This window comes from Hyaloscypha bicolor, assembly GCF_002865645.1.
Source record: "Hyaloscypha bicolor E unplaced genomic scaffold K444scaffold_98, whole genome shotgun sequence".
NCBI lineage: Eukaryota > Fungi > Ascomycota > Leotiomycetes > Helotiales > Hyaloscyphaceae > Hyaloscypha > Hyaloscypha bicolor.
In genome coordinates, this window is record NW_020194600.1 from 926,744 (window position 1) to 950,639 (window position 23,896).

The 23,896-nt window shown below is 49.7% G+C and overlaps 7 protein-coding genes across 7 annotated transcripts; 2 read left to right on the plus strand and 5 right to left on the minus strand.

Moving 5' to 3' along the window:
* Nucleotides 1-2,022: 2,022 nt before the first annotated feature.
* K444DRAFT_592266 (kinase-like protein) lies at nt 2,023-5,583 on the minus strand. The gene is made up of 3 exons (XM_024878231.1): nt 4,530-5,583; nt 4,386-4,483; nt 2,023-4,338 (listed from the first exon to the last, which is right to left on the minus strand). The coding sequence occupies exons 1-3, from the start codon at nt 5,422-5,424 to the stop codon at nt 2,170-2,172; spliced, it is 3,162 nt and encodes a 1,053-aa protein (XP_024735205.1). The 5' UTR covers nt 5,425-5,583; the 3' UTR covers nt 2,023-2,169.
* Nucleotides 5,584-6,592: 1,009 nt separating this feature from the next.
* K444DRAFT_614558 (putative helicase mot1) lies at nt 6,593-13,032 on the plus strand. Its single transcript, XM_024880550.1, has 4 exons — nt 6,593-7,003; nt 7,067-7,084; nt 7,177-12,525; nt 12,572-13,032. Exons 1-4 carry the CDS (start codon nt 6,993-6,995, stop codon nt 12,876-12,878), a joined length of 5,685 nt encoding a protein of 1,894 aa, XP_024735206.1. The 5' UTR covers nt 6,593-6,992; the 3' UTR covers nt 12,879-13,032.
* A 2,309-nt stretch (nt 13,033-15,341) lies between these two features.
* Nucleotides 15,342-16,254, minus strand: K444DRAFT_664771 (uncharacterized protein; the record flags this gene model as incomplete). The annotated part of the gene is made up of 2 exons (XM_024887001.1): nt 15,342-15,929; nt 15,990-16,254. The coding sequence occupies 2 exons, from the start codon at nt 16,252-16,254 to the stop codon at nt 15,400-15,402; spliced, it is 795 nt and encodes a 264-aa protein (XP_024735207.1). The 3' UTR covers nt 15,342-15,399.
* A 1,346-nt stretch (nt 16,255-17,600) lies between these two features.
* Nucleotides 17,601-19,797, plus strand: K444DRAFT_442681 (uncharacterized protein). The gene is made up of 7 exons (XM_024872852.1): nt 17,601-17,805; nt 17,870-17,951; nt 18,015-18,437; nt 18,501-18,966; nt 19,052-19,463; nt 19,526-19,585; nt 19,650-19,797. Exons 1-7 carry the CDS (start codon nt 17,686-17,688, stop codon nt 19,719-19,721), a joined length of 1,635 nt encoding a protein of 544 aa, XP_024735208.1. The 5' UTR covers nt 17,601-17,685; the 3' UTR covers nt 19,722-19,797.
* K444DRAFT_664773 (uncharacterized protein) lies at nt 19,638-21,015 on the minus strand (the record flags this gene model as incomplete). Its single annotated transcript, XM_024887002.1, has 4 exons — nt 19,638-20,162; nt 20,252-20,431; nt 20,498-20,769; nt 20,845-21,015. The coding sequence occupies 4 exons, from the start codon at nt 21,013-21,015 to the stop codon at nt 19,874-19,876; spliced, it is 912 nt and encodes a 303-aa protein (XP_024735209.1). The 3' UTR covers nt 19,638-19,873.
* On the minus strand, nt 20,981-22,001 carry K444DRAFT_442723 (uncharacterized protein). Its single transcript, XM_024872853.1, has 4 exons — nt 21,985-22,001; nt 21,730-21,928; nt 21,440-21,674; nt 20,981-21,388 (listed from the first exon to the last, which is right to left on the minus strand). The coding sequence occupies exons 2-4, from the start codon at nt 21,829-21,831 to the stop codon at nt 21,213-21,215; spliced, it is 513 nt and encodes a 170-aa protein (XP_024735210.1). The 5' UTR covers nt 21,832-21,928; nt 21,985-22,001; the 3' UTR covers nt 20,981-21,212.
* K444DRAFT_442726 (uncharacterized protein) lies at nt 21,999-23,520 on the minus strand. Its single transcript, XM_024872854.1, has 7 exons — nt 23,404-23,520; nt 22,924-23,342; nt 22,825-22,875; nt 22,278-22,751; nt 22,180-22,230; nt 22,092-22,124; nt 21,999-22,039 (listed from the first exon to the last, which is right to left on the minus strand). The coding sequence occupies exons 2-7, from the start codon at nt 23,018-23,020 to the stop codon at nt 22,032-22,034; spliced, it is 714 nt and encodes a 237-aa protein (XP_024735211.1). The 5' UTR covers nt 23,021-23,342; nt 23,404-23,520; the 3' UTR covers nt 21,999-22,031.
* Nucleotides 23,521-23,896: the final 376 nt, after the last annotated feature.

Below are 23,896 nucleotides of genomic sequence, written 5' to 3' on the forward strand. Positions count from 1 at the left end.
AAGATCTTACACACCAGTACTTGCTGGTATTTTGACCCTTTTATACTCTTCTCAACTCGGAGACATGCAGTCAGAACCTCAATTTACGCGGTACTTATGGCATAACTTTACTGTAAAAGCCGTAGGCACCGATGGCGAGACCCCTGCAGCGTTTCTTCTTAATTGGAAGTTGTGCATGATTATCGGACTTAACATGCAGGCAGGCCCACAACAGTTGGAGAGTGACGTCAAAGTCCGACCATCGTCAGCTTCTTCTGTAACTTCGCACCCTCCTTCGACTTCACTTCAGTCAGCGCTCACTAAGCCAATCTCGCTCGAGATTGATAAACGTAGATGGGACCGCGACGACTCAACACCTCCTCGTGGTGCGGTCTGGTAACCTGTAGCAATCGGTCCACCGATTGTTCTATCTCTTTAGAGAGGTACAGGGCTAGGATTGAGTCCCGAACTGGCGACAATGATCGAATCTCCTCCTCCTTCACCGCCGCCACCGCTCCGACTCGAATCGACTCCTCCCCTCGACTCGAGACTCGTGTCTCCTCTATTATTCAATATCGACACACAAGATTCGCCCGCCAGTCTCTAATCGACTGAGACTCCATAAGAAATCGGTACCTTATTCCGCTCGCCAACGAAGGGAGTCCCACCCTTTGCGCGCTGATAACGCGTACCCTTAACCGGGGTTGAGGAGATATTGGGGACACATCTAACGGGCATTTTTGCACTTGGGTTTATTTGTATTATCAAGAGGCTTAGGCTATGGAGGCATATTGAGGCTTGGAGGTTATATGAGGATTATTTGCGGATAATAAGAAGACTTTGGTGGAATGGTTTTCGTCCCTCTTCCTTCAAGCGTCAGCGTCTACGGCCGGAGTCCGTCCCTGAACGTTAAACTACTCATCCTGGAGGAGCGATAACCGGATCGAGATCCAGAAGGGGAGTTTTCGGGCTTTCTCCCGAGGCGGATGGCCTGGAGGTCCAAAAGGTGGTCGTACTAGGCTAGTCTGGGGCTGTGGACAAAGGCTTTCTTGGTGTAGACTATCCCTTTCGCGTATATCTCCCCAGGCTAAATAATGATAATCAACCTAAAGCTCGATTGATAAACGTAGATGAAAATTCCTTTCGTAGCGTTAAAAAAAATAAAAATATGCACGTTACCTGGCGAACGCTTAGACATTGAAGCCATTTTCTCCCGATCTTGCTCTCAGTGCATATAGAATCGTTCCTCTTCCTCCAACGTCGGACACGAGATGTATGAGATTTGAATCGCTCCCGCTGCTCAAGCAGAACCTTGCCGGCCATCCCCAGCAGCAGCGCCTCTGCCATCGGCAAGGGTTCAGGCTCAGTAGGAGAGCTCTTGGACCTCAATCCGATGGATGCATCAATAGCAAAAGGTGGCTGTACAAGAGCCATCTTTGACAGCAGACTTCATCTGGTCTAGAAATATTCGGACGAACTTGCTGTCACTTCTAGATGGTTGTCATTATCTCTTTGGACAGAATTCCTCGCTAGCCCCAAGCATTGGGCTGACTGAGTTTGTGGCAACGAAGAGTAGAGCGTGCTCTGGCCAGCATTGCTGGTACTGCACTGGGGCGCGGGAATTATATTGGATGAGTCGTCAGTTCGAGCTACAATACCCCAACGCCGCGGCGGGTGTGCTAAAGAGAGGTGATTTAGGCTTGCCCGTATGCTTCCGCATACGGGGCGCACGAACATTTCTTGTAGACTCCTTGAGCTCTGGACAATTCTTTGCCCGTGCTCTTTCTGACTTGAGTTCCGAGCGATCAAAGATGAATTAGCGGCGGTGCTTATATCCTTGCTAGCCCTATACATCCCGATGTGAACTTTTGCAGCCTTCCTCCATCAGAAAGATAGGAATGGTGCAAACGACGCAATCAACACGAAAGAACTTCCGTTCAAGAATTGCCATAGGATCGCTATCACAGAGAAAGAAAAATACAGGGCTCAAATGTTCAATCCGTTGGGACGTAAACTTCAAGGAGAAACGAGAGACAAGTTGTTAAATGGACACTCGTCCCTCACATGACTCACGTCCAGCCTGGCAAGCACAGGCACAACATCAAGACTAAAAGGCCAACTCGAGTCAACTCTAAACATCGAATTCAATTCTGCCTCTCAAATCGCCAACCATATCTATGTACACCCACATCACACCTCCTTCGTCCTCACGCCCCGCTCACCCAAGCCCACCCTCTCCTCCCTCGGTGCATCAATACTCCTCTCCACCATCTCAATCCCACTCAAACTCGGAAACCGCTTGCTGAAGTCCGCGATGACATCCTCCCTTTCTTTAGACGTCATATCCGGCCTCGCAACCAGCTTCTCTCTCTTCGGCGGCGAGCCGGAAGCCAGGCCAGGACCGGTGCTGATGCTGTTCAAATGCATCGGTTTCGGCGGCGCGTTCGGTCTTGCACTCCCTGTTTTGGAGACCGTGGCCGGAAGCGGCATAGGGAGGGGCATTGAGTTTGATGATGAAGAGGGTTGAGAGGTGCGGGTTTTGTTGAATGTGATGTCGTTTGAAATTGACGGTGCGGTGCGAGGATGGATGATACTTCCTACCCCCACTGATCCTCCTGCTTGGATTGGTTTTTTGGTAATGGAAGGTTTAGCAGTAGTTGTGTAAGGATTTGCTCCCGAGGTGGAGTCGAAGTTGTGATTTTGTGTTGGTGGAGGGGGGTTGTTGTCGGTAAAGCGCCCGTACCCTTCTGCTGTTTTCCTGATGGGTGAGGGGCCTTGGTTTTCGTCGAGGAGGGACTTGACTTTGTTCTGGATGGATGTTGCGCGTGAGACGCCGCCGATGCTCTTCGGTGCCGTGCTTGAGCCGCGCTCTGCGAGCCGTTGGCGGTACTCAGCCGCAGCGTTCGCGACACGCTTTTCTTCCATTGAGAGGCGTCTTCGTTCGATCTCGCGCCGTTGTTCAGGAGGAAGGTTCTCCATATCCTCGAACATGTTCCCATCGTCGCTTCGGCCGTCTGTGGCTTCCGAGCCGGCGATGGGCGTGAGATCTTTTCGCTCCATTTCTTGTAATGGACTCGGCGTTCGAGGTGGTGCGTTTGCATTGTTTTCGAAGCGTTTGAAGGCGTCGCCGAATTTCCCGGCGAGGAGGTTCTTAGTGCCCGACAAAGCCATAGATGGTAAGCTGGAGCGCTTCTTTTGACCGCTGCTTTTTCGTCGATGGTGATGTCTCCCTGAATCGCTGTCTTCCATCGTCTTTAGGAAATCAACATTTGATTCAATATTGGTTTCATCATCTGAACTCTCATCCTTGACAGCACCGTCTCTCGAGAATGACGGTCGCTTATCTGATAGAGAAGGCCTTCCACTGGCCTCTTTCTCACGAAGAAAATCCATATGGCTCTCCAGATAGGTACTGGCAGGTCGAGGCCGAGAATTACTCGACTTTGTCCTTGCGATCGGGTCTAAAACTTCATTGCTGGGTCTACCGCCCTCAAGTGAAGGGCGAGAGGAAGATGGATGTCTTGCATGATGGGGTTGTGGCGTGAAAGTCGGAGTTCGAGGAGCAGAAGATTGCAGGGATACATTTTCTTCTGGACGGAGAAATTGGGTTCTGGAGTTGGCTGCTTCTTGATTTCTAGGCAGACTCGATGACCGGTGATGATCATTTGCGGCTGGAAATCTCTGAACAGGTGAAGGATTGTATTTGACAGGTTGTCCGGTGGGAGGAGGTGTTGGAGAAGTCATAGTCCCTTGGGAGATGTAGGAGGGATTGAGCGGGCGAGTTGGTGTTGGCTGGTGAACAACACTGGGCAACGAAGCCACCGCTTTCAACTCGGGATTACTCGATATGATCTGCTGGGCTCTGGAAACTACAGTAGTTGGGAGCTTGGAAGACGTCCCCATCGGAGTTCTAAGTGCAGGCAATGCAGGTGATGCAAATGCATCATCGGCTAACTTTTCTGTAACTCTTTGGCCAAGATCACGAGGAGCTGTAGCCTTCGTAGGTGAGGCTTTATCAAAATCAAATTTCCCACCATCATGAAGCAGGGAAAATTGATCCAAGCTAGGGAATCGGTTCGAGATCTCGTCTACTGGGCCTGGGGGAGATTTCGAATCTAAGGCTTTGAAAGGATCATTGGCTGTCCCTCGGAGGGGGGAGGGGCTCGGTTTCGCACCATGCCCTTGTGAGCTTGCGGTAGGGCGCCCTCTCCGCATTGGAACTACATCAGGAATAATTTGCTGTTGCGGCGGAGGTGGCGAGAAGACAGCTCCAACTATTGGGGGTGTCGATGTATGGTCTGGTGGCGACGGCAATTGTTGGTTTCGTCGAGTTTCTGATTGCGTCCTTCCCGCATATATCTACAAGAATAAGCTTCAATTCCGTAATCATCTACGTCTAGACATACATCTTTGATCGGAACCTCGATTCCTTGCATCAGACACGCTTCTCGAAGCACCTGGTAGATATTCGGCCGAGATTTCGGGTTCTCTTTCAACATAGAGGCTATAGATATTAACATCGATCGGATTCTGGTTTCCATGCCACATACCTATCAGCTTCTTTAGCTTGTCTGAAAAGACTGGGTAGTTCGGAAATTTAAAGCTCGCATTCAAAATCGCCAATTGTCCCTGTGCCTCAAATGGTGTAGTGTAATAACACAACTTATACAACAGAACTCCTAACGCCCAGATATCCGATTTCTCGTCAATCGGCTGCTTTCGATATACATCAATCATTTCAGGACTTCGGTATTGCATCGTTGTGTGTTTCTGCACATCGTCTTCGATTAATCTGCATTCAGCAGCTGTCGTTGCCGCAGGTCGAGGAGGTGCTGTAGACCCAAAATCGCAGAGTTTGAATCTTTTCGAACTTCCTGTAGATGTTATAAGGACATTTTCGACTTTCAGATCTCGATGTAGTAAGGGAGGCTTCAAATAATGCATGCAAGCCACACCTTCCGCCACGTCTGAGAAGATCTTCAAAATCTCGGGCTCCGTTAATCGATTTTGCAACCGGGTATTCATGAAGTCAATCAGCCCTCCACCGTTACAGAATTCCATCAGCAAAAACACTTCGTACCCCCCACCCTTCAGCTGCGAGGCATGCGAGTCGTAGTATGTGACAATCGGCCGGTGCCCCTTCAACTTCTTCATCGTTTCCACCTCTGTCCGCATATTGGCCAGATGTTCCTTGTCCGGTACGGCGACTCGTTTTAGGACGGCGATGTCGGTCCCATCAATGGGCTTGGGCATCTTGACCAGATACACATGGGCAAACCCGCCCTCAGAGAAGTACTTCTGGATAACCACCTTGTGACTCCCGACTTGGATCTTCGTCCCTGGCGCAAACGTACCAGCCGGAGCGGAAGGGTCAGTCATGGGGATTGGGGCCCCGAAGACAGGTCGGGATGCCGTCGCAGGCATCGCAGGATTGTAGGAGGTCATTGCGCCTGGGCGACGGCGGGCTGGAGGAGGAGAAGGCTAGAACGTAAGGGTAGATAGTCACCGCATTGAAAAGGGAGTGGAGGACGAGTTGGGGCAAGGAACGAAGAGTTTGAGAGCAGGTTGAAGGCGCAATTTGGTCTGAAGCAGTGTTGGCAGTTTGGAGCTTCAAGTTGGCGAGCCTCAATGCCAGCCAGGCGGATGAGTGTCAAGGTCGGCGTCACCGCCTAGGCTAGTCCTCTTTTGGCGAGTACTGCCAAGGCAGATGCATCTCATTGCACCACTTTCACCACTGTCCCGTTCGTGGGGAAGCATCCCACTATCTATTCGTAGGCTTCCTTTATCGTGAAGCTTGGATTGCGGTCAGATCTCCAATCATACCTCTGTCTCAATACATCTTGATGAGTCGGGGCGCCTGCTCTGGCCAATCAAATCCCGCAACGAATCACGATTCGGCTCAAGCCACTGCAGCCTTGTCTTGTATTCAGCAAGCCCCCGACCTTTGTTGAAAGAGAGGCACAACAGAAATGGTGAAAGAGCATAGGCATCATTGAAGTCTTCCGGATTACGAGTCAAAGGGTCATGTGAGGCGAAGGTCACATCAGATATCAGCTTCGTTTCTGTCGAGTCATCCATTTTTCGCCGCAGTTTCATGTCTGGACGGCACAGGTTGCCTCTGCCTGTCCCATCAGAACAGAATAGCATGAGGCTTCAGATCGCCTTTCACGTTGCAAGCCAAGCCTCTGTCTTCCGACGGCATGCAGCCTTGTACAGCAGAGGGCATATCGTCTTGTATTGTAATATTTGCAACAGATATGCAGGGCTGTTTTCCATAGGGCAGGGATCGCCATCCAAGCTGAGAAGATGTTTGTCGCCTCAAACGGTGCTCGGCGAAAGAACCCATTAACCTGTGAACGACCGGCATCAACAACAGGGTGTAATTCACTGCCACTCGGTATCCATGGTCAATTTGCCCATTTGCCCCTTTTCGATGACGGTTAAGTTCTCGGGTTGTGGCTTCTGGCCTCTGGCTTCTCCAAAAATGATCTCCCCTTAGTCGAGGACGGCGCTAATCCCGGATTAGCGCTAGCGCGTGGCTAAGCGAATTTGGAAGGACCGACGCAGATAAATAAAGGCAGCTGGATCGCCCCAAGAAGTGACCGACGCTGCACGCGTGCAACAAGCCAGGCCAGACATCCGCACCCCTGCGAGCGCAACACCGACCGCGCATCCACCACCACTCTAAGGCTGCCCTGCTCCCGGCCAATAGCAGCGACGCCCCCTCCGCCAAAAGCGTGAGTGGTGCTTTATTGGTACTTTATTGGCGACAGACCTTCCTCGCATTTGCAACCTTGCGCCCGAGGCTGAACGACACACCCGCAACCGCGAACCCAGAAGATCCACCCTGCGTCGCCATCGCGACTTGACTTCTCCCATTCGGGAGGGAGGTATCTGCTGCCAGCACGTAAATAAGCTTTCGCTCCGGCGGCCCCAATTATTTATGGCGATTCCCACCCTTCACCCACTCTCTTCTACCAGATAATGTTGACGAATGTTGACGCGTGTTGAAGATGGCTTCAAGGTGAGCAGGGCCGAGAACGCGCCCCGCAAGGAACAAATCTCCGCTAACATCACGTGCAAACAGACTCGATCGCCTCGTCACGTGCGTATTTTAATATCTCTGAAACCCATCCTGGTCTCACTTGAGACAGCTCCATGCCCCGTCCTGACTAGACGCTAACATTGCTGATATAGGCTGTTGGAGACGGGAAGCACCCAACTGATTCGAAACACCGCCGCGACACAGCTAGCTGACGTCCAGAAAGCCCATCCCGAGGAGCTGTTCAACCTGCTCACGCGAGTTGTACCTTATCTCCGACACAAGACCTGGGATACACGAATTGCAGCGGCAAAGGCCTTGGGTGGAATCGTCGACAATGCTGAGCGATACAATCCCAATGCCGATGATAGCTTCACCAAAGATGAGGCGAAGAAGGAAGAGAGCGATTTGCCCATTAAGAAAGAGGAAGCTGTCGATGAAGCCCCTCTTGCCGAGGGGCAACTGAGTCTGGATTCCCTCGATATTGTTTCGGTCCTCAGATGGGGAAAAGAGTTGTTGAGAGGTGGCGGCAAGGAGGTCGACTATGCTCTCTCGCAACTTGATCCGGTGCAGCGGCTTGCTCACCAGAAGAAGACGCTTCCTGGTCGGCTTGGCTTACTTGGAGAATATTTTGATGATGAAATGGATATCGACATGCCTGTCGTTAAGCAGAATGGGACTACCACTCCCCAGATCAAAACTTCGAACGGGCACACCAATGGCAATCAACGGCCTCCGACTCCTGCTGAAGAAGTTGGTTTAAGCGCGAGACAACTTAACCAATTGAAGCGGAAGCGGAAGCGTGAGGCCCTGAGTTCCGGAGCGAAGAACAGACTGGTGGATTTATCGATTCGACGTTCGAGCACTATGGATGCTAGCTCTGACACGACCATGTCTGACATTGTAGACGACGCTCCGAGCGCGAATGGCATGTCCGACTATTTCTCGTTGGAGCGTACGACAGAGGTTGATGAAGACTCGAAAGTCATCTCAGAATTCAAAGGTCCTGCCCTACCGATCAAGTCCGAACTGGAAACAGATGAGGAAGCTGAGGGAGCAGAGTGGCCCTATAGGGTTCTGTGTGATTTTCTCATGATCGATCTCTTTGATCCTCAGTGGGAGACTCGGCATGGCGCAGCGATGGGATTGAGAGAAATTTTCCGAGTCCATGGCGCTGGGGCTGGTCGTCTAAAAGCAAAGTCGCGAGCCGAGAACGATGTCCTCAATCGGCGATATCTCGACGATCTTGCCTGCCGATTATGTTGCGTTTTCATGCTGGATCGATTCGGTGACTACGTCTCTGACACGGTTGTTGCACCAATTCGAGAGACAGTTGGACAGACACTCGGTGCTCTCCTGATTCATCTGCCTGCTAGTACAGTTTACGCAGTCCACCGAATACTGTATCGAATGGTGATGCAAGAAGATCTCCAAGTTTCGAAGCCCCTATGGGCCATCTGTCATGGTGGAATGATCGGTTTACGCTACTTGGTCGCAGTGAGAAACGACCTCTTACTGAAAGACAGCGATTTGATTGATGGAGTCATCCGTGCGGTTATGAAGGGTCTTGGAGACTTTGATGACGATGTGCGCTCAGTCAGTGCTGCAACTCTCATTCCAATCGCCAGAGAGTTCGTCAATCTACGCCCCGAAGCATTGGACGGCCTAATCAACATTGTCTGGGACTGCCTTTCAAATCTGGGTGATGATCTCAGTGCAAGCACTGGCCAGATCATGGATCTTCTCGCAAAGCTGTGCAGCTTCCCAGAAGTCCTCGAGGCCATGAAGAAGAATGCCGCCAGAGATTCTGATCAGTCTTTTGCTCTTCTCGTCCCACGGTTATATCCTTTCCTTCGCCATACTATTACTTCTGTTCGGTCAGCAGTATTGAGGGCTCTCATGACATTCGTCAACATCGAGGGTGAAGGCACTCGAGACTGGCTCAATGGCAAGATCTTAAGACTCATTTATCAAAATATCCTCGTCGAGCGAAACCAAGATACGCTGAACCTTTCATTACAAGTTTGGTCAGCATTGGTGAGATACTTGGCGAAGGATCCAGAGGACCCCGCCGAGCAATTCTCGGCCCACGTGGATCCTCTCATTCAACTCACACTTCACCCTATTGGCGTCTCGCGACATCCTATCCCTATGAATGCAACACTCTTCCAGAAGCCCTCTGGCAATACATACTCTTTGCCTGCTGGTTTCGTGCAAACAACAACATCTCGGCAAATATCTCCAGTTGCGCAAACCGAGCCTCCAGCTAAGAAACAAAGACGAAAGTCTACAAAGACTTCTGAGCCAATCCCAACGAGCAGTTCTCACGACGTTGATGGTCACATGATGCAGGGAGATGTCGATTTGGTCGGGATGGAGATCTTGATCAGATCGAGGATCTCAGCAGCAAAGGCAATGGGCTTGATCATGTCTCTCGTCCCAACCACTGTGCTTGAGGCATACGATGGCAGTATCGTTCTCGGCTTGTCATCGGCATACTCATCGACACAACTCACTGCGGCGTTGATCGTTGATGAATATGCAAAGAACTGCACCTCGAAAAACCAGCCAGCACGTTTTGTCGATCCACTACAAAAGATTATCGAGACCGACCGACCATTGCATTACCGAGACCTCGTGAGCTATACTCAACTCGTCCGTGCTCAATGTGCTCAACTTCTCAACACCTTCCGAGATGTTGGCAAAGTCTCACAAAGCAAATTGCCTGTTCTTGCTGTCGTCGTTCAAGGCGAGCCCGAGGCCGGGCCGGATGCATTCTCAATTGTCACAGCTGACAAGTGCGTCAATGAGGATTTCGAAAGACTGAAGAAGGCCATGGCTCCTGGTCAACGATTGATTGCCACACAAGCCTTGACTGAGGCCCGTGAGAGTGTGGTCGAAGTCATCAGCAATGCCAAGAATATCAAAGATCAACGAGACATCCGAATTAAAGCCGCTGCTGCCAGCGCTCTCGTTGCCATGAAAGTCTCGCCTAAGAAGCCGACCCACATCATCAAGGGCATGATGGACAGCGTCAAGAAAGAGGAGAATGTGGAGCTACAACAACGCTCTGCTGCTTCTGTCGCTCGGTTGGTGGAGCTGTTTGCCGAGGGTGGCCGTTCTGGGCCAGCGCAGAAGGTCGTCTCGAACTTAGCGAAGTTCAGTTGCATCGATACATCCGAGACCCCCGAGTTTGTACCAAATGCCGGCTTTACCAGTAATATCTTGTCACTCCGAAAGGAGGAAGACCGACGAGATCACCCCGATGCAGCCAAATTCGCCAGAGAAGCTAAGGAGGCTCGGATTGTCCGAAGAGGTGCCAAGGAGGCTCTGGAGCAATTATCCTATATCTTCGGTGCCGATCTCCTGGAGAAAGTACCAACACTCAAAAGTATCATGGAAGATGCTCTGCAACACGCTTTTGCTGGAGAATTGCCACCGGACTGCAAGGATCCGGAGCAAGACGTCGGCCAAGCTGCAATCGATGGAATGTCTGTTCTTCGGGCTTTGACCCCGACTCTCAGCAAGGAGCTCCATCGCTTTGTTCTTCACCTATTGCCATTGGTCATCAAAGCCCTCCACTCAGAGCTTTCGGTCTTCCGATACATGGCTGCCAAATGCCTTGCCACAGTCTGCAGTGTCATCACTGTTGAAGGTATGACAATGCTTGTTGAGAAGGTCTTGCCTTCAATCAGCAACCCTGTGGACCTCAATTTCCGACAAGGCGCCATCGAGGCAGTGTATCACTTGATTCACGTCATGGGAGATAATATATTACCGTACGTAATCTTCTTGATCGTACCGGTCCTTGGTCGTATGAGTGATTCGGATAACGACGTTCGTCTGATTGCCACCACAACCTTCGCCACCCTCGTCAAGCTTGTACCACTCGAGGCAGGCATTCCAGATCCTCCTGGTCTCTCCGAAGAGCTTCTGAAGGGCCGTGATCGTGAGCGTACATTCATTGCCCAGTTACTGGACCCTCATAAAGTCGAACCTTTCCACATCCCTGTGGCAATCAAGGCAGAGCTTCGATCCTATCAACAGGAAGGTGTCAATTGGCTCAATTTCTTGAACAAGTATCACCTCCACGGCATTCTTTGCGATGATATGGGTCTCGGCAAAACTCTCCAGACGCTTTGCATTGTTGCAAGTGATCACCACTTACGAGCTGATGAATTTGCTAAGACGGGAGCTCCTGATGTTCGCCGACTTCCCTCACTCATCGTCTGTCCCCCAACCCTGTCTGGTCACTGGCAACAGGAGATCAACACTTATGCACCATTCCTTACTTGCACAGCTTACGTTGGCGCTCCAGCTGATCGAGCTCGATTACGAGACCAGTTGGATAAGACAGACATTGTTATTACTTCTTATGATATCTGCCGTAACGATGCCGATATTCTCATTCCATACAACTGGAACTACCTCGTCCTTGACGAAGGCCACTTGATCAAGAATCCTCGCGCAAAGGTCACCATCGCTGTGAAGCGTCTCCTCAGTAATCATCGCCTTATTCTGTCCGGCACTCCGATTCAGAATAACGTCTTGGAACTGTGGTCACTCTTCGACTTCCTGATGCCTGGTTTCCTCGGAGCAGAAAAGGTCTTCCTTGATCGGTTTGCTAAGCCAATTGCCGCGAGTCGTTTCAGCAAGTCATCTTCTAAGGAGCAAGAAGCTGGTGCATTGGCGATCGAAGCCTTGCATAAGCAAGTCTTGCCCTTCCTGCTCCGTCGTCTCAAGGAAGAAGTCTTGGATGATCTTCCTCCCAAGATCTTGCAGAACTACTACTGCGATCTCAGCGACCTGCAAAAGAAGCTCTTTGAAGACTTCACCAAGAAGGAAGGAAAGACCCTTGCAGAGAAGGCATCATCGGGCGACAAAGAAGCCAAACAACACATTTTCCAAGCCCTCCAGTACATGCGCAAACTCTGCAACTCGCCTGCCTTAGTCATGAAAGAAGGCCACAAGCAGTACGAGGAAACCCAACGCCTACTTGCAAAACAAGGCACCAGTCTCCGTGACCCAGTCCACGCACCCAAGCTCACAGCCCTCCGAGACCTGCTCGTCGACTGCGGCATCGGCACCGAACCGTCATCCGAGAACGACCTGACAACCGAGACATCTTACGTTTCACCACATCGCGCACTCATCTTCTGCCAAATGAAAGAAATGCTTGATATGGTGCAAAATGACGTTCTGAAGAAGATGCTTCCTTCTGTGCAGTATCTGCGTATGGATGGCTCTGTAGATGCTTCCAAGCGCCAAGATATCGTTAACAAATTCAACTCGGATCCTTCCTATGACGTCTTACTCCTTACCACATCTGTTGGTGGTCTTGGATTGAATTTGACAGGTGCCGATACGGTCATATTCGTGGAGCATGACTGGAATCCGCAGAAGGATTTGCAGGCTATGGATCGAGCGCATCGTATTGGGCAGAAGAAGGTGGTTAATGTATACCGGCTGATTACTCGAGGTACCTTGGAGGAGAAGATCATGTCGTATGTCACCCCTCCCCCCTCCCTCTTTCCCAACTAACACCCCCAGACTTCAACGCTTCAAAATCGACGTTGCCTCCACAGTCGTGAACCAGCAAAACGCCGGCTTGGGAACCATGGAAACCGATCAAATCCTCGATCTCTTCAACCTCGGCGAGACAGCTGAAGGTATAGACAAACCTACTCTTAATGGAGCGAGTGCAGGGGACGGCAGAGAAGAGGATATGGTTGATGCCACCGGTGAGGTCAGGGAGAGGGGCAAGAAGGGCTGGTTGGATGAGATTGGCGAGCTTTGGGATGATAAACAGTACGAGGAGAGTTTTGATCTGGAGGGGTTTTTGAAGAGTATGAAATAGGCTCTTCGTGCCCTCCTCAAAACTTACCTTTCCGACGCCGGTTTTGTGGTGATGCATTGCATGGATGGCGTTTTTTCCTTTCCTTTTGCTTTGAGGAGTTGGGGTTGGGGAACTTAAGAATGGGGAGATATGGGAGATTGGAAGGGATCGTGAGCATGGCATGCATAGCGAAAGAGCGAGAATGGTGGTTTGCATGAGCATTCATGTTACATAGTGCTTCAGCTGGAACCTGAGGGTGCAGGCTGAGCGAGGGGAGGGGAGGAGGATTGTATTCATTGGGGTTATTGTACGATAGATCAAGCAAGCGCCGGCTCCTGGCCCGCCAAAGAAAATATGTCTTCACGGCTTGCCTGCGATAACCATTGTTCTTCCCTGTTGTCCTCTAACGAGGCATATAGCTAGACAGACTTGGGCGACTTGCGTTCTGCGCACGCTGATTGTTGTTAGTGGCCGTGGCTGCTCTCTCATATCATCCTCGAGAGTCTGAGGCCCGGCGAACTTCTCTTGTTGCTTGAGTGCTTGGCTGTCTAATAAAGGCGAGGCGAGCAATCAAGTCTTTGAATAAAGTCGTTCATGTGACACGATTACCATTTGCTTCCTCAGGCAATCCCACGTGACATGTTATTTTTCGCTTAACGTTTGCCCCAAAAAAATTCATACCTATTTATTAATAGCGAACGCAAAAAAAAAAAAGAGAATCAAAAAAAATTGGTAGCTTCTCTTTGATTGAGCGTGTCATCCTTAGTGCAGGGGCCATGCTAATCTTCTCTGTATCGTTTCAAATTGACCAACTATAAATTTCGTTAGTGATACACTTTGGGGGTGGAGTGGTGGGCACGTACATGTTCCGAAGAACACAATAATGTCGCTAACAAAACCTATACCCCCCCATCTCAAAACCAGGCCACCCATGGAGATTCGGTTCGGCTCCCACCGCGGCCTCCCACAACCCAAAGTTCTTCACTTTCCTCCCGACGGTCGATATATCGTAAAAAAGTATTTTAAAATGATGAGATGATTCTATTATGACTTATTGAAAACGAAGGAGCGATATCCTAGGCTTTCGCTCAGCGAAATGGACGGGTATTCAAGTTGGATGAGCATGAGCAAAGACAGCCTGGACGGGGGAAAGGGGATCATACAATTCAATTTCCAATGCCCCTGACTAAAGCTGGACATTGCAAATGCTCCCTCTCCAAATGTACACCTGTGTTATTGTATATTTGAAGACTGCCCCTCTAAATGTCCCAGCAAGCTTGGCAATAATCCACCCTGGAACGTTCCATGGAACATTCCAGCCCGTATCAATAAGAGTTAGGTAATACTTGGTATTGGATTATTCCAATCGTTCCAAAATGGCAGGGGTAAGCAAACACAGCTATTCCCCCACTATGGCTCCCCTCGTACGATTATTTTACCTTGAGTATATCCTCAAAATGTCTTCTTTAATTAAACCAAACCGCTCCCTTACACCGTCCGAGATAATAGTATCTTCTGTGGACTATATAAAGGAGACTTCCTTTATTTGGAAGCTGTAATGGTGTGAGGCACGTAATAGCAAGGGGATATATAAGTAGTCAAGGTAAGTAAACTGCAGAGTGACGCTTGCAAGTGTAACTGGTTCCAAGAAGTAATTCTAACAAGAGACTAATCGATGCCCCTTTCCAGAACTATGTGCGTCTCTTTATATATTCCCTAGTACTTAGCCAAGCGTACGAAGCTCTTTACTTAATTAGGAAATATAATCCGGTATAATCCGTATAATTCCGGTATAAGTAATACCCAAAATAGGAAATTAAATCCACGATACCTGATGTCCGCCCATGCTCCGTTACGTGTGCCCACCACATGAACCCAATTTACTAGTCTCCGTACGTTATCTTTAACGGTAGCTAGGCACGGTATAGCGGAAGTAACTAGAAGAAAAGAGGCGGTTCTATTAAAGAGCTAAAGCTAAGGAGAAAAGGAGAAGAGAAGTGTTCGACGCCGTAAGGGCGAGGTTATAGCTACGGACTTGAAACAGGCTAGGTTTGAGGCTATTCCCCTTACGGCGGTCTGTGAGGACCATAATAACGTGGCAACAGGTGCTCGCCCGTGACACCGACCTTCTGGGGTCTTTATATATGTCCGACGAAGCTACTCAGACAGTTGTATATCCAGAAAATGCTCGAGTGTATATTGTCTTCGCCATGTCTTTCAGATCTGTTCGTGAGAAGAGGTCATTAAAGGGGAACATGGTATTCAACGCTGGGATATATGAAGACATAAGGTCGGGATCGAGGGCGTGCCCGTAGCCCTGCAGCGCTCGAATATACATAAGTGTGGGGCCCACACATGAGTGGTAGAGTCATACACTATTCCTTATATTTTATTTCGTTTTTTGGATTTGATATAGATATAGATAGATGGAAAAAGTCCAAAGGAGGAATCCGTTTGCATATTAAAAACCTTATCTACCAATAGCCCCCTTCACATTCAATAACCAAACACGCACTGCCTTTATTAAACCTTTGATTTTTTTCTAGTTCGAAAATGTAGTCGATCCCAATGTCTCATGGACCTGACTTCTCCGCCTATCAGTCCCAGGCAACTCATGTTCTATCCTAGATCCGGCCAACTCATGCCCCTGCTTTGTCGCTTGCTGAGTGATTGCCCAGGAGTTCGCACCGTCCGCCTGAACTCGTTGCTTTCTCGCTCTCCAGAACCACCAAAGTGTACCGAGCACAAGCGCAACCCCAACTACACACCCTAATACCACTCCAGCGGCATCTCCTGGACTCAAACTGCTGCCTTTGCTTGTTACGGTAACAGTCGCAGGTGGGGATGTAGTCGTGACCGTGGTAGATAGGGTACTAGTTGAGGAGATGGACGATATAGGCGTAGACGTTACGGAGCTGCTCGTCGAGAGCGGTGCTTCGCTAATATTGAAGTAGTGCGATGTTGCGCCGTTGTCGCCCGCATTATCAATTTGAAGGTAGTATACATTATGGAAGGAAGGATTGATACCACCGTAGGTTACCTTCCAGTTTTGTGTCGTACCATTAAGGTTATCTATCGTAATCAGTCTTTACTATCCCAAGATAGAAGGTATATATGTCTTCTTTTCCGTACTGATAAGTGTTACCGAAGGGCCTCCTTGCGCATTGTTCGGATAATTGTCCTGCCAAAGGCCCAGCGTTGCGTTCGTCAAGCTTGCCGCCCATGCTAGGATGACAATCTCGCCGGTGTTATAGGCAAAATTCCGCGAATAATTCTTATCTGGACCCTGCGTCCATGGCGGGAGGAATTTATTCTGGGCTGCGACTTGGCCACCCCAGATCTGGCAGAGAATGAGCGCGAAGCATGGCAAATCCCACCAGCGCGACGACATTCGCATTATGGTAGATGAATTATCCCGAGAACTCCGAATTTATAAAGGATATGCCCATAATATATATGCAATCTGCGCTTCTGGCTCCTGCACGCATTGGGGGGAAGAGCCTGCGGCACCTAACGCCGTTCGTATTGGCCTTTTACAATGTACACCTATTGGATGCCGCCCGATGTTGCACTATTAATATCCGTGCGGGAGTGGTGGCGAGGGGCATGCATGAGACACGTAGTGCTCTACCTGGGGGCTCAAGAAGCCCTTCTTAAGTTGTGTTACCAGGGTGCCTGCAGAGATATGGCTGATAGGTGCCCAGGTTAACACTCTAATACCCTTTTGTCTAACTAATATGCATTCACTATGCGAAGATGGTCAAACAGCCTCAAAAAGATGGGTATTTACGGATACGATTAAGAATCGACTCTCCCAGTCCATCAGAAGTTGGTCTGACAGGAAGAAATAACAAGCGAGTGCGCGCATCCCGCAGAACGAGAAACCCCCCTTTCCCATCTTTTATGAAGCATTTTAATTTTCTCAACCTCATCCCGTCCGAGGGAAGCATAGAACATCGAGTTTGCAAGACTTGCAGGGCTGTAGAGGTTGGGTGAACCTTTGTGCTTTTGAAGTTTTGAGGCAGTGCCTTTCTACTCCATACTCCTTCAACATTTCCATCTTGCGGAGGTACTTCGTCCTGCTTCCCTATCTCAATTGCCTATCTGCAACTTTTATAAATTTCATCAAACGGCTGCCTTACCGGCCACTCGGGTGACACAAACACTGCCCCGCGCCCTCTCACAGCCATCGGGCGTAGATGCGGGCTGACTTGCGCCTGCACGCCGTCTGCTTGCTGCTTTCTTGGACGAGAAAACGACAATCGTTTGGGTGTGACTTTTGTCTGTTGCGGCTATTTCGACGAATTCTCCTTTTGTCTCATCCTCAGGCAGATTGTATCTCATCAAACCAAGCTGGGCAACTTCGAACGCCACTATCTGAAAATTTTCAACGCGTGGAAACAAGAGACATTGCTTCGGTGGCCAGAACCGTGCCTACAGAAGTCCAAGTGATGGGATTCTAGATTGCAGGTGAGTGAGGCGCAGGGAAACCGCTATGGTGTGCCGCGATTGGTAACCAACCTCCAAGGAGTGAATATCAATTCGTCATGTCTTGGTTGCAGGTTGGGAGTTTCCAGCTGAGGAAAACAGGATGCAGATTGGATCGACGGCATGGTTTTCCATGTTCACATGAGGGCGATGGAGACAGCCATGGTTAGGACGAACCACTCGGCATCTGTTGCAGTCTCACGCCCGCCTCATAATCGATCCCGAACCGGCTCTTACCTCGAAATTGAACAAAATGGAGACCAGACCCTCGAGTTTCTAGACTCATCGTTTAAATTGGTGCGAAACTCATTGGATATCAATCTCGAAATCTCTCTTCGATATGGCTCCTCGTATGCAACAGGACATCGAAATGGGCTATAGAGGTAGCGAGGCTGGGAATGAGGCTCAGGACGTCGAGAGTCTGCAGCCACCCCGTCGGGGCCTGGGGTGGAAAATACATGTAAGATTACGAAAAATCTCTGTTCCAGTTAAAGTGAAAGAATACTGAATATATCCTCACATAGGGCCAGCGAGTTGGTCCTGGTTTGAGCGCTGCAAGCATATCAAGTGCAATCTCGCACTGGTCAGTTCAATGGGTTGCCAGATGTAGGTATCTTGAGCGTTTAGAAATCTTACCCTGCAGTGGCATTCCTGAACGAGAACATTTAGGGGTTCCAAGATCAAATCGAGCAATCGCCGAGGAAGTCTCACCAGAGTCATTATCAGACGCTCAAAACAGTTTCCTCGCTGAAATATTGGGACTGGAGTTGGGAGAAAAGCCCCGCGAGGAACTGAAGGATGCCTGCGCCTGGTACATGAATTTCCTAGAATTCAAAATTAGACAAGCCTGGAAGTCCTTGTTTATTCCAGTTCTAAGAGGCACAATCGGCAATGAGCAGGCCCCTCCACCCAATAGCGAAGACTTTTCCTTGACCTTCGAGATCTTGAAGACTATTGCCGAGGCACTCAGACGCGAGAATCTGGCTCTTACAGATATTCTAGACAAGCTATACAATGAAAATCTGTTCAAGGAAGCCGACGGCGACCGCTCACACGCAAATCAGCTTGTGTTCGCTGCTCTGGGGTGGATAAGTGAGTTTCCTGTCATCTTGCCCCCTTTCTCTGCATGGACACTAACCACAAAACAACAAAAAGGCTCCCTATATTCCGCCAGACATGACCCAGATCCCATGAAGCTTCAAATAAACCTCCCAGATTCTACGTCTTCTGTACCCGAGAGTCCACACACAGCCCGCCGCCGCCGACGTTCCAAAAAAGAAACATTTACGCATTTCTCCCATACGCAAGAGAACAATGATCAGCCTCTCAACACTCTCCTCGGCAGTTTCGGCAAGGTGATACCGCAGCGGCAGAGACAGTGGGTCTCTGGACGCGTGAGCCCAGCCTCCATAAACCCTGTACGGCATGACGATGACTGGATCGAGCTCTCACTGCTCTGTTTCCACGCATTAAACAAGGTAGCAAATGTCAAGATTGAGTGGGTGGATAGTCTGTCTCTGCATCTGGAGTTTGACAATAAGACAAAAGTGCTGAAAGTCTTTCGGCTACCGAGCTTATGTCTACTTATGTGTTGCTGCGAGAAAGTATCACCTTTATCCCAGTTCGTTCCACCATCCCATTCATTACCCAACGTGCAAAAATCATCAAGGAGTAAGTAGCTCAGTGCTAAGAAAGTTGGTTGACAGAATATTCTACGACGCCACCGGGGAATCAGAAGGCTATTCCGACGACCTCGAAGACGCCTCGGATTTCTACAGCGAAGTGCTGCTCTCCTACCGCCTCATATTTGGGCAAGACCTGTCCTCCGCAGCCGACTTTCTACTCCTCGCGCGAGACACACCGCTTCCCCTCGACTTCTACGATCCTCTGCTCCCAGCCCTCTGTGGCGCCAAGTGGCCAACGAATGACAAAGCAAGAGAGGTCTACGAATTAATCGTAGCCGAAGACCCGTCGTCGCAATATCGCGCTTCGATCCACTTCCCGTTTCTGGGGAAGAGGTTGTTGGATATCCAGACTCATGTTAAGGGATTCCATCCGAATGATTTTCGGAGTCTATGGAATGATAGGAGGAATCGGGAGAGGTGGTGGACGTTTTGGGTTTGTTGCCCTTCCATCTTAATCCCACGGCTGGGAACTCGAGTTAACAATTGATTGAATAGGCGGTGATTTTCTTTGGCGGTTTGTCACTGATCCTTGCGTTGATATTTGGATTTCTTCAGGTAAGTTCGAGGGGGAGAAGTGATGTCGAGTAAACAGAAAGGGGCTAATGTTCTGTGATTGAAGACGATACTTGCTGGCTATCAGGTTTACTATGCCAGGAAACAATATTTGCAACAGCCAATGGCGCCTATTTGAACACTGCCAATGCATCGCTTTTCACAATGGCCACAGCCACGCTGAAGAAAGAGCATAAGTTGGGGATATCTCGTTCCTGATCGCCGCCACATGAACACAATCAAGCGCCAACCATAGCGCCAAAGCCAAAACTCTCGCAAGGGACAAATCACTCATCTAAAGTATCCCGGCACCAGCGAATCATACGCCTCCTCCATCTCATCACAATCTGCATTACCCTCTTCATCAACACTAAACACAATACCGCCTTCACCCTTGGCAGTCAGCGGCTTGAGCGCCAGCTCAGCTCTGATTCGCAGCTCCGTGGCATCCTCCTGGAAAGTACCGAACGTTTCGCTCTCCAGCACCACGGGCGTCTTCCACATGATGCGTGCCATGGTGCCGTCATCTCGGTCAGGGTTGCGGTGTTGTGCGATGGCCATCGCTCTGTCGAGGTATGCTCTAATGACAATTAGTCAGTAAATAGAACAAACCAATGCTCAACAAACGAAACCCGGGGATTTCGAGGGGAAAGGGGAATGAAGGCTTACTTTGCGTTGTCAAGATTGCCTCGCATATGTTCCACACAACCTAAACTGTAGTATGCAGCCGCAGTGATAGGATGGATTGGGGCATTGGCCAGGCCGATCCTGAGGCTTTGTTCGTACGAACGCTTGGTGGCTTCCCATCTCTTCTGGGCATAATCGACGTTGCCGTATGCATAATGTACACTAAGTAATGTCAATACCAGCCGTTCAATCACACACTCTTGCAAGATTATGTTAAGGAGGACTTACTGAGCCATGAAATGTGCATCCGCGCCGGAGATGCGGTAGAGCAGAGCTTCAGATTGAGCAAGCATGGTTAATGCTTCGTCGTAATCCTTCTTCAGGAAGTGGACGCGTGACATGCAGAGGTACGAGTTGGCGAGGAGACTGTTTGCTATGTCGCCGCCTGCGACGCGGATATCTATTGCGCGCTTGAAGTAGGCTTCTGCTTTCTCGAGATTGTCAGCAGCTGCCGAATCGGCGGCCTCAAGGTTCCCCATGTTATGGTAGGAGCTAGACAGCTAGAAGACTCCTGGGTTAGCAAGTTGTACGTGAATAGATCAAGTGGGCTGGTGCTTGAAGCGGTGTATACTTACTTCTAGGTGTCCTTCGGGTAATTTTACCTTTCGAATTTGCATGAAGTTCTCCCAGTTCTCGCGGCATGCGGTGAGTTGGTTCAGCTCATAGTAAGCACTGCCCGCGGTCATACAGAGTGTGCCGTATTGCAGTGACCCTTTGTCCTCACATGCCACTCGTGCAGTCTCCATGAGACGAAGACACAGGGGGTAATCAGAAACTTCATACAAGAACCATCCACAATTGGCAAGCAAGTCAATAAATAGTCACCGCGAACCTGCTTGGGAAAAGCTTCATAACCAAAGCTACCGCGGCGTCAAAGTACTCCTGCAAATCTTCAGAGGAGTGGTAGTTTATTGCCTCCTGGACGACACGATGTGCCCAGAGCTCACGTCCTTCCTGCTTGGATTGCTTTGCGGAGAAGAGGTGGAGGAGTGATGACACTGGACAGCGCCGTGTTCGAGTCCGCATCCTCCATGTGTTGAGTAATCTGCTTGCAGAATGCAAGTCTCCCGTCTAATGCTTTTTGATTTCGCGGGAGAAAGAGATCAATTAGGATACCATCTGTTATGGTTGTTACCATTTGCATCGAGAATCATGCGGGGACAGGCTTGCCTGGAGACAAGAGCGATAGGACGCTCAGCAGCGCCAAAGCGTTTCTTGACAGATTGGTAAATCGCATGTTCCAAAGTGAGTTGAGAGCGAGGACAACGTCGGAGCGAGCACTTGCTGGGCACTTTGGCAGGTTGGTCTGTTGTGATTTGAACTCTTCGTATGTCGATGCAATGTTGGGTCCTCCGATGGAATCGTTTTTGATCAATTCAGCCGCGCGTTCGATCGCAAGAGCAAGCTAATCCATTGTGTTAGTAGTTGAAATCGATTTTTGAAGCGTCATTTCCGCTTACCCCGCCCAAGTTCTTCAACAGCCCCGTGGCAGCCCTTTCCTCGGACCCCTTGATAAGACCTTTTCTGTCTTCTTCAGCCCATTGCGACCCGAGCAATTTCATGAGCAAACTCCAGCTCTCCTTTGGCGTGAACGGCTTGATTGTATCACCCTTACGGTGTGCGTCGTTTGTGAAGTTATAATACTTCCGGGAGATGATCCTATCAATCGTGAGCTTTCAGTATTTCATGGTCATAGTTGAGAGAGCTGTTCCTACAGAATGGAGCCTTTGACGGATACAGGCCAGTACCCTTTCAGAATCGACTAGCGCTCTGATCAACTATTAGTAAGAGAAATCCACGTAATGATAGCTACTTTTCGTACCTGCGTTGTCAAAAATCAACAACCACTGCCGTTCTGTTTGAACTCGGTCAGAATACTTCAAGAGACTGGCTCATAATTCAAAACCCACTGGTGGTTTTGAGCCATTTCAGTACTGCGAGCTGATTTTCCTCGTGGCGACCTACCTATTGTCAGCATGTATATATCGTGAGAAGTCTGGCTCCAAACCATTTCTGTCAGCCCCGGGAATATTGAGTGCAACCGCCATGTCGGTGAAGCTCTTTCTCAGAGCCACTGATGTTTCACAATTGACCCAAAATATGGCATCAAAGCCCGCTGGATTTGTGTGAGCATATTGCAGCGCAATATCGGCCTTTCCAACCCCGCGACGCCCATATATGGTGTATGTTCGAAGATTCGTATCTTTGTGGCCTAAGAACCCATTTATGTTCTTCAATTCGTCTGCGCGCCCAAAGAACTTTTCGTTCTTGTTTCTGGTTATCATTGCGATTGGGAATGTGACGTGCTCCTCGGGGTATTGGGCCGGGCCATGGCTGAGATTGAGAGTCTTGGTGGCCCGCTCAAGATTAACCTTCGAATAACTGTTGATGCCGTTGAGATTCTTTGTAGAAGCATCCATGGAAGTGAGGTCGCCAGTTATCTTGTTCTCTAGACTTCTCCAGCCAGATGCAGCCTCAGAGTCTGTGTTGAACCTGTTAGCATAGACTCTAGAACCTCTGGCCAGCTGGGCCAGCATATAAGGCGTGCGCCTCACCTGGTCTTCGAAGGTATTTGACAAATTCACTGAGTATCTGTAGAAGACAGTCTGGACCATCGATTAGTTTTCATCAGCAGATGGCGAATAAAACCATACCTATGACCTCGACCATGGCAATTCGAGGCTCATTCAAATCTTCGCAAACATCGAGACACCTATTGAAAAGCTCTACTACGCTGCGTAGTCGCTTCATCCAGCCCACAGTCTGAGTGAGCTTCTCTGAGGATTTACATGACAGCTTTCACCAATATCGGCAATCTCAGAGCCAAGATTGATCGGGCGTCTTCTCACCTTGATATTCAACTCAGTCAACCCCCAAATAATGTTAACATCTGGAACAGAAGGGTGGATGGCGCCTTCAAACTGTCCCACAAGAGTGTAGAGTGATCGAGGCAGTGGGTCGATGTGTGCTAGCAGTCTTTTGATGGGATGAGGTGTTGGTGGATCTGCTATGATTTGCCGTATGTAACTCTGCGCTTTCTGCCAATCTCCAGGCTGGTTGACGCTCTCTCGGTCTGGCAGAACAACGTTAGTTGGTTATATCTTCTTTGCCGGTGGGCGCAAGCAGGTGCCTACCTGCGACGGATAAACTTTGCTTGACAGCAGCCACCGCAAACTCATATCTCTGAGCTACGAATCCTTTTGTGTCGCTGATCGTGATCATTAGTTCCAGTAAGGCCAGTAGTGGAGGACTTGAATCACCTAAAATCGATGTCTTCTTCGTCTTCTCGAAGTGGGTGAAACACTCGGTCGCCCGTTTTGACCAGTTAGAGTGGGAACTGTGCACTCAGCCTTGCCAATAGAATCAAAGTGTAGATTGTGAAGACGAAGTGGAATGAATGAACAGGAGCCCAAAAGATCAGATGGGAGAGAGTTCGGGATGAGAGGAGCAAAGAATCGAAGAAACCTTCTACATCCGTTTCAACCCCAAAGGCAGAATCCGTTATCTGGAGGGATGCCAGCATCCCGGATTCAGGGCGCCCTCTATGCAATCAGAGCAAGCCTCACGCAGGCGAGGCTCTGCCCCCACTGTTTTGGCGGGATGCATGACCCCCGCATTCTCCTGCCA

Excerpts from the sequence above, each read along its gene's own strand:
- K444DRAFT_592266 (XM_024878231.1), bottom strand. The coding sequence starts at position 5,424 with ATGACCTCCTACAATCCTGCGATGCCTGCGACGGCATCCCGACCTGTC. Across the intron at positions 4,484-4,529 it reads CAAGCTAAAGAAGCTGATAG|CCTCTATGTTGAAAGAGAAC; the intron begins GTATGTGGCATG and ends TAATATCTATAG. Across the intron at positions 4,339-4,385 it reads TCGAGGTTCCGATCAAAGAT|ATATATGCGGGAAGGACGCA; the intron begins GTATGTCTAGAC and ends TTATTCTTGTAG.
- K444DRAFT_442681 (XM_024872852.1), top strand. The coding sequence starts at position 17,686 with ATGGCTCCTCGTATGCAACAGGACATCGAAATGGGCTATAGAGGTAGC. Across the intron at positions 18,967-19,051 it reads AAAGTATCACCTTTATCCCA|AATATTCTACGACGCCACCG; the intron begins GTTCGTTCCACC and ends GTTGGTTGACAG. Across the intron at positions 19,586-19,649 it reads TGATATTTGGATTTCTTCAG|ACGATACTTGCTGGCTATCA; the intron begins GTAAGTTCGAGG and ends CTGTGATTGAAG.
- K444DRAFT_442723 (XM_024872853.1), bottom strand. The coding sequence starts at position 21,831 with ATGAAATTGCTCGGGTCGCAATGGGCTGAAGAAGACAGAAAAGGTCTT. Across the intron at positions 21,675-21,729 it reads TGTTGAAGAACTTGGGCGGG|CTTGCTCTTGCGATCGAACG; the intron begins GTAAGCGGAAAT and ends ACAATGGATTAG. Across the intron at positions 21,389-21,439 it reads CCTATCGCTCTTGTCTCCAG|ATGGTATCCTAATTGATCTC; the intron begins GCAAGCCTGTCC and ends CAACCATAACAG.
- K444DRAFT_614558 (XM_024880550.1), top strand. Across the intron at positions 12,526-12,571 it reads TTGGAGGAGAAGATCATGTC|ACTTCAACGCTTCAAAATCG; the intron begins GTATGTCACCCC and ends TAACACCCCCAG.
- K444DRAFT_442726 (XM_024872854.1), bottom strand. The coding sequence starts at position 23,020 with ATGAAGCGACTACGCAGCGTAGTAGAGCTTTTCAATAGGTGTCTCGAT. Across the intron at positions 22,876-22,923 it reads TGCCATGGTCGAGGTCATAG|ACTGTCTTCTACAGATACTC; the intron begins GTATGGTTTTAT and ends TCGATGGTCCAG. Across the intron at positions 22,125-22,179 it reads GAAATGGCTCAAAACCACCA|AACGGCAGTGGTTGTTGATT; the intron begins GTGGGTTTTGAA and ends GAGTTCAAACAG.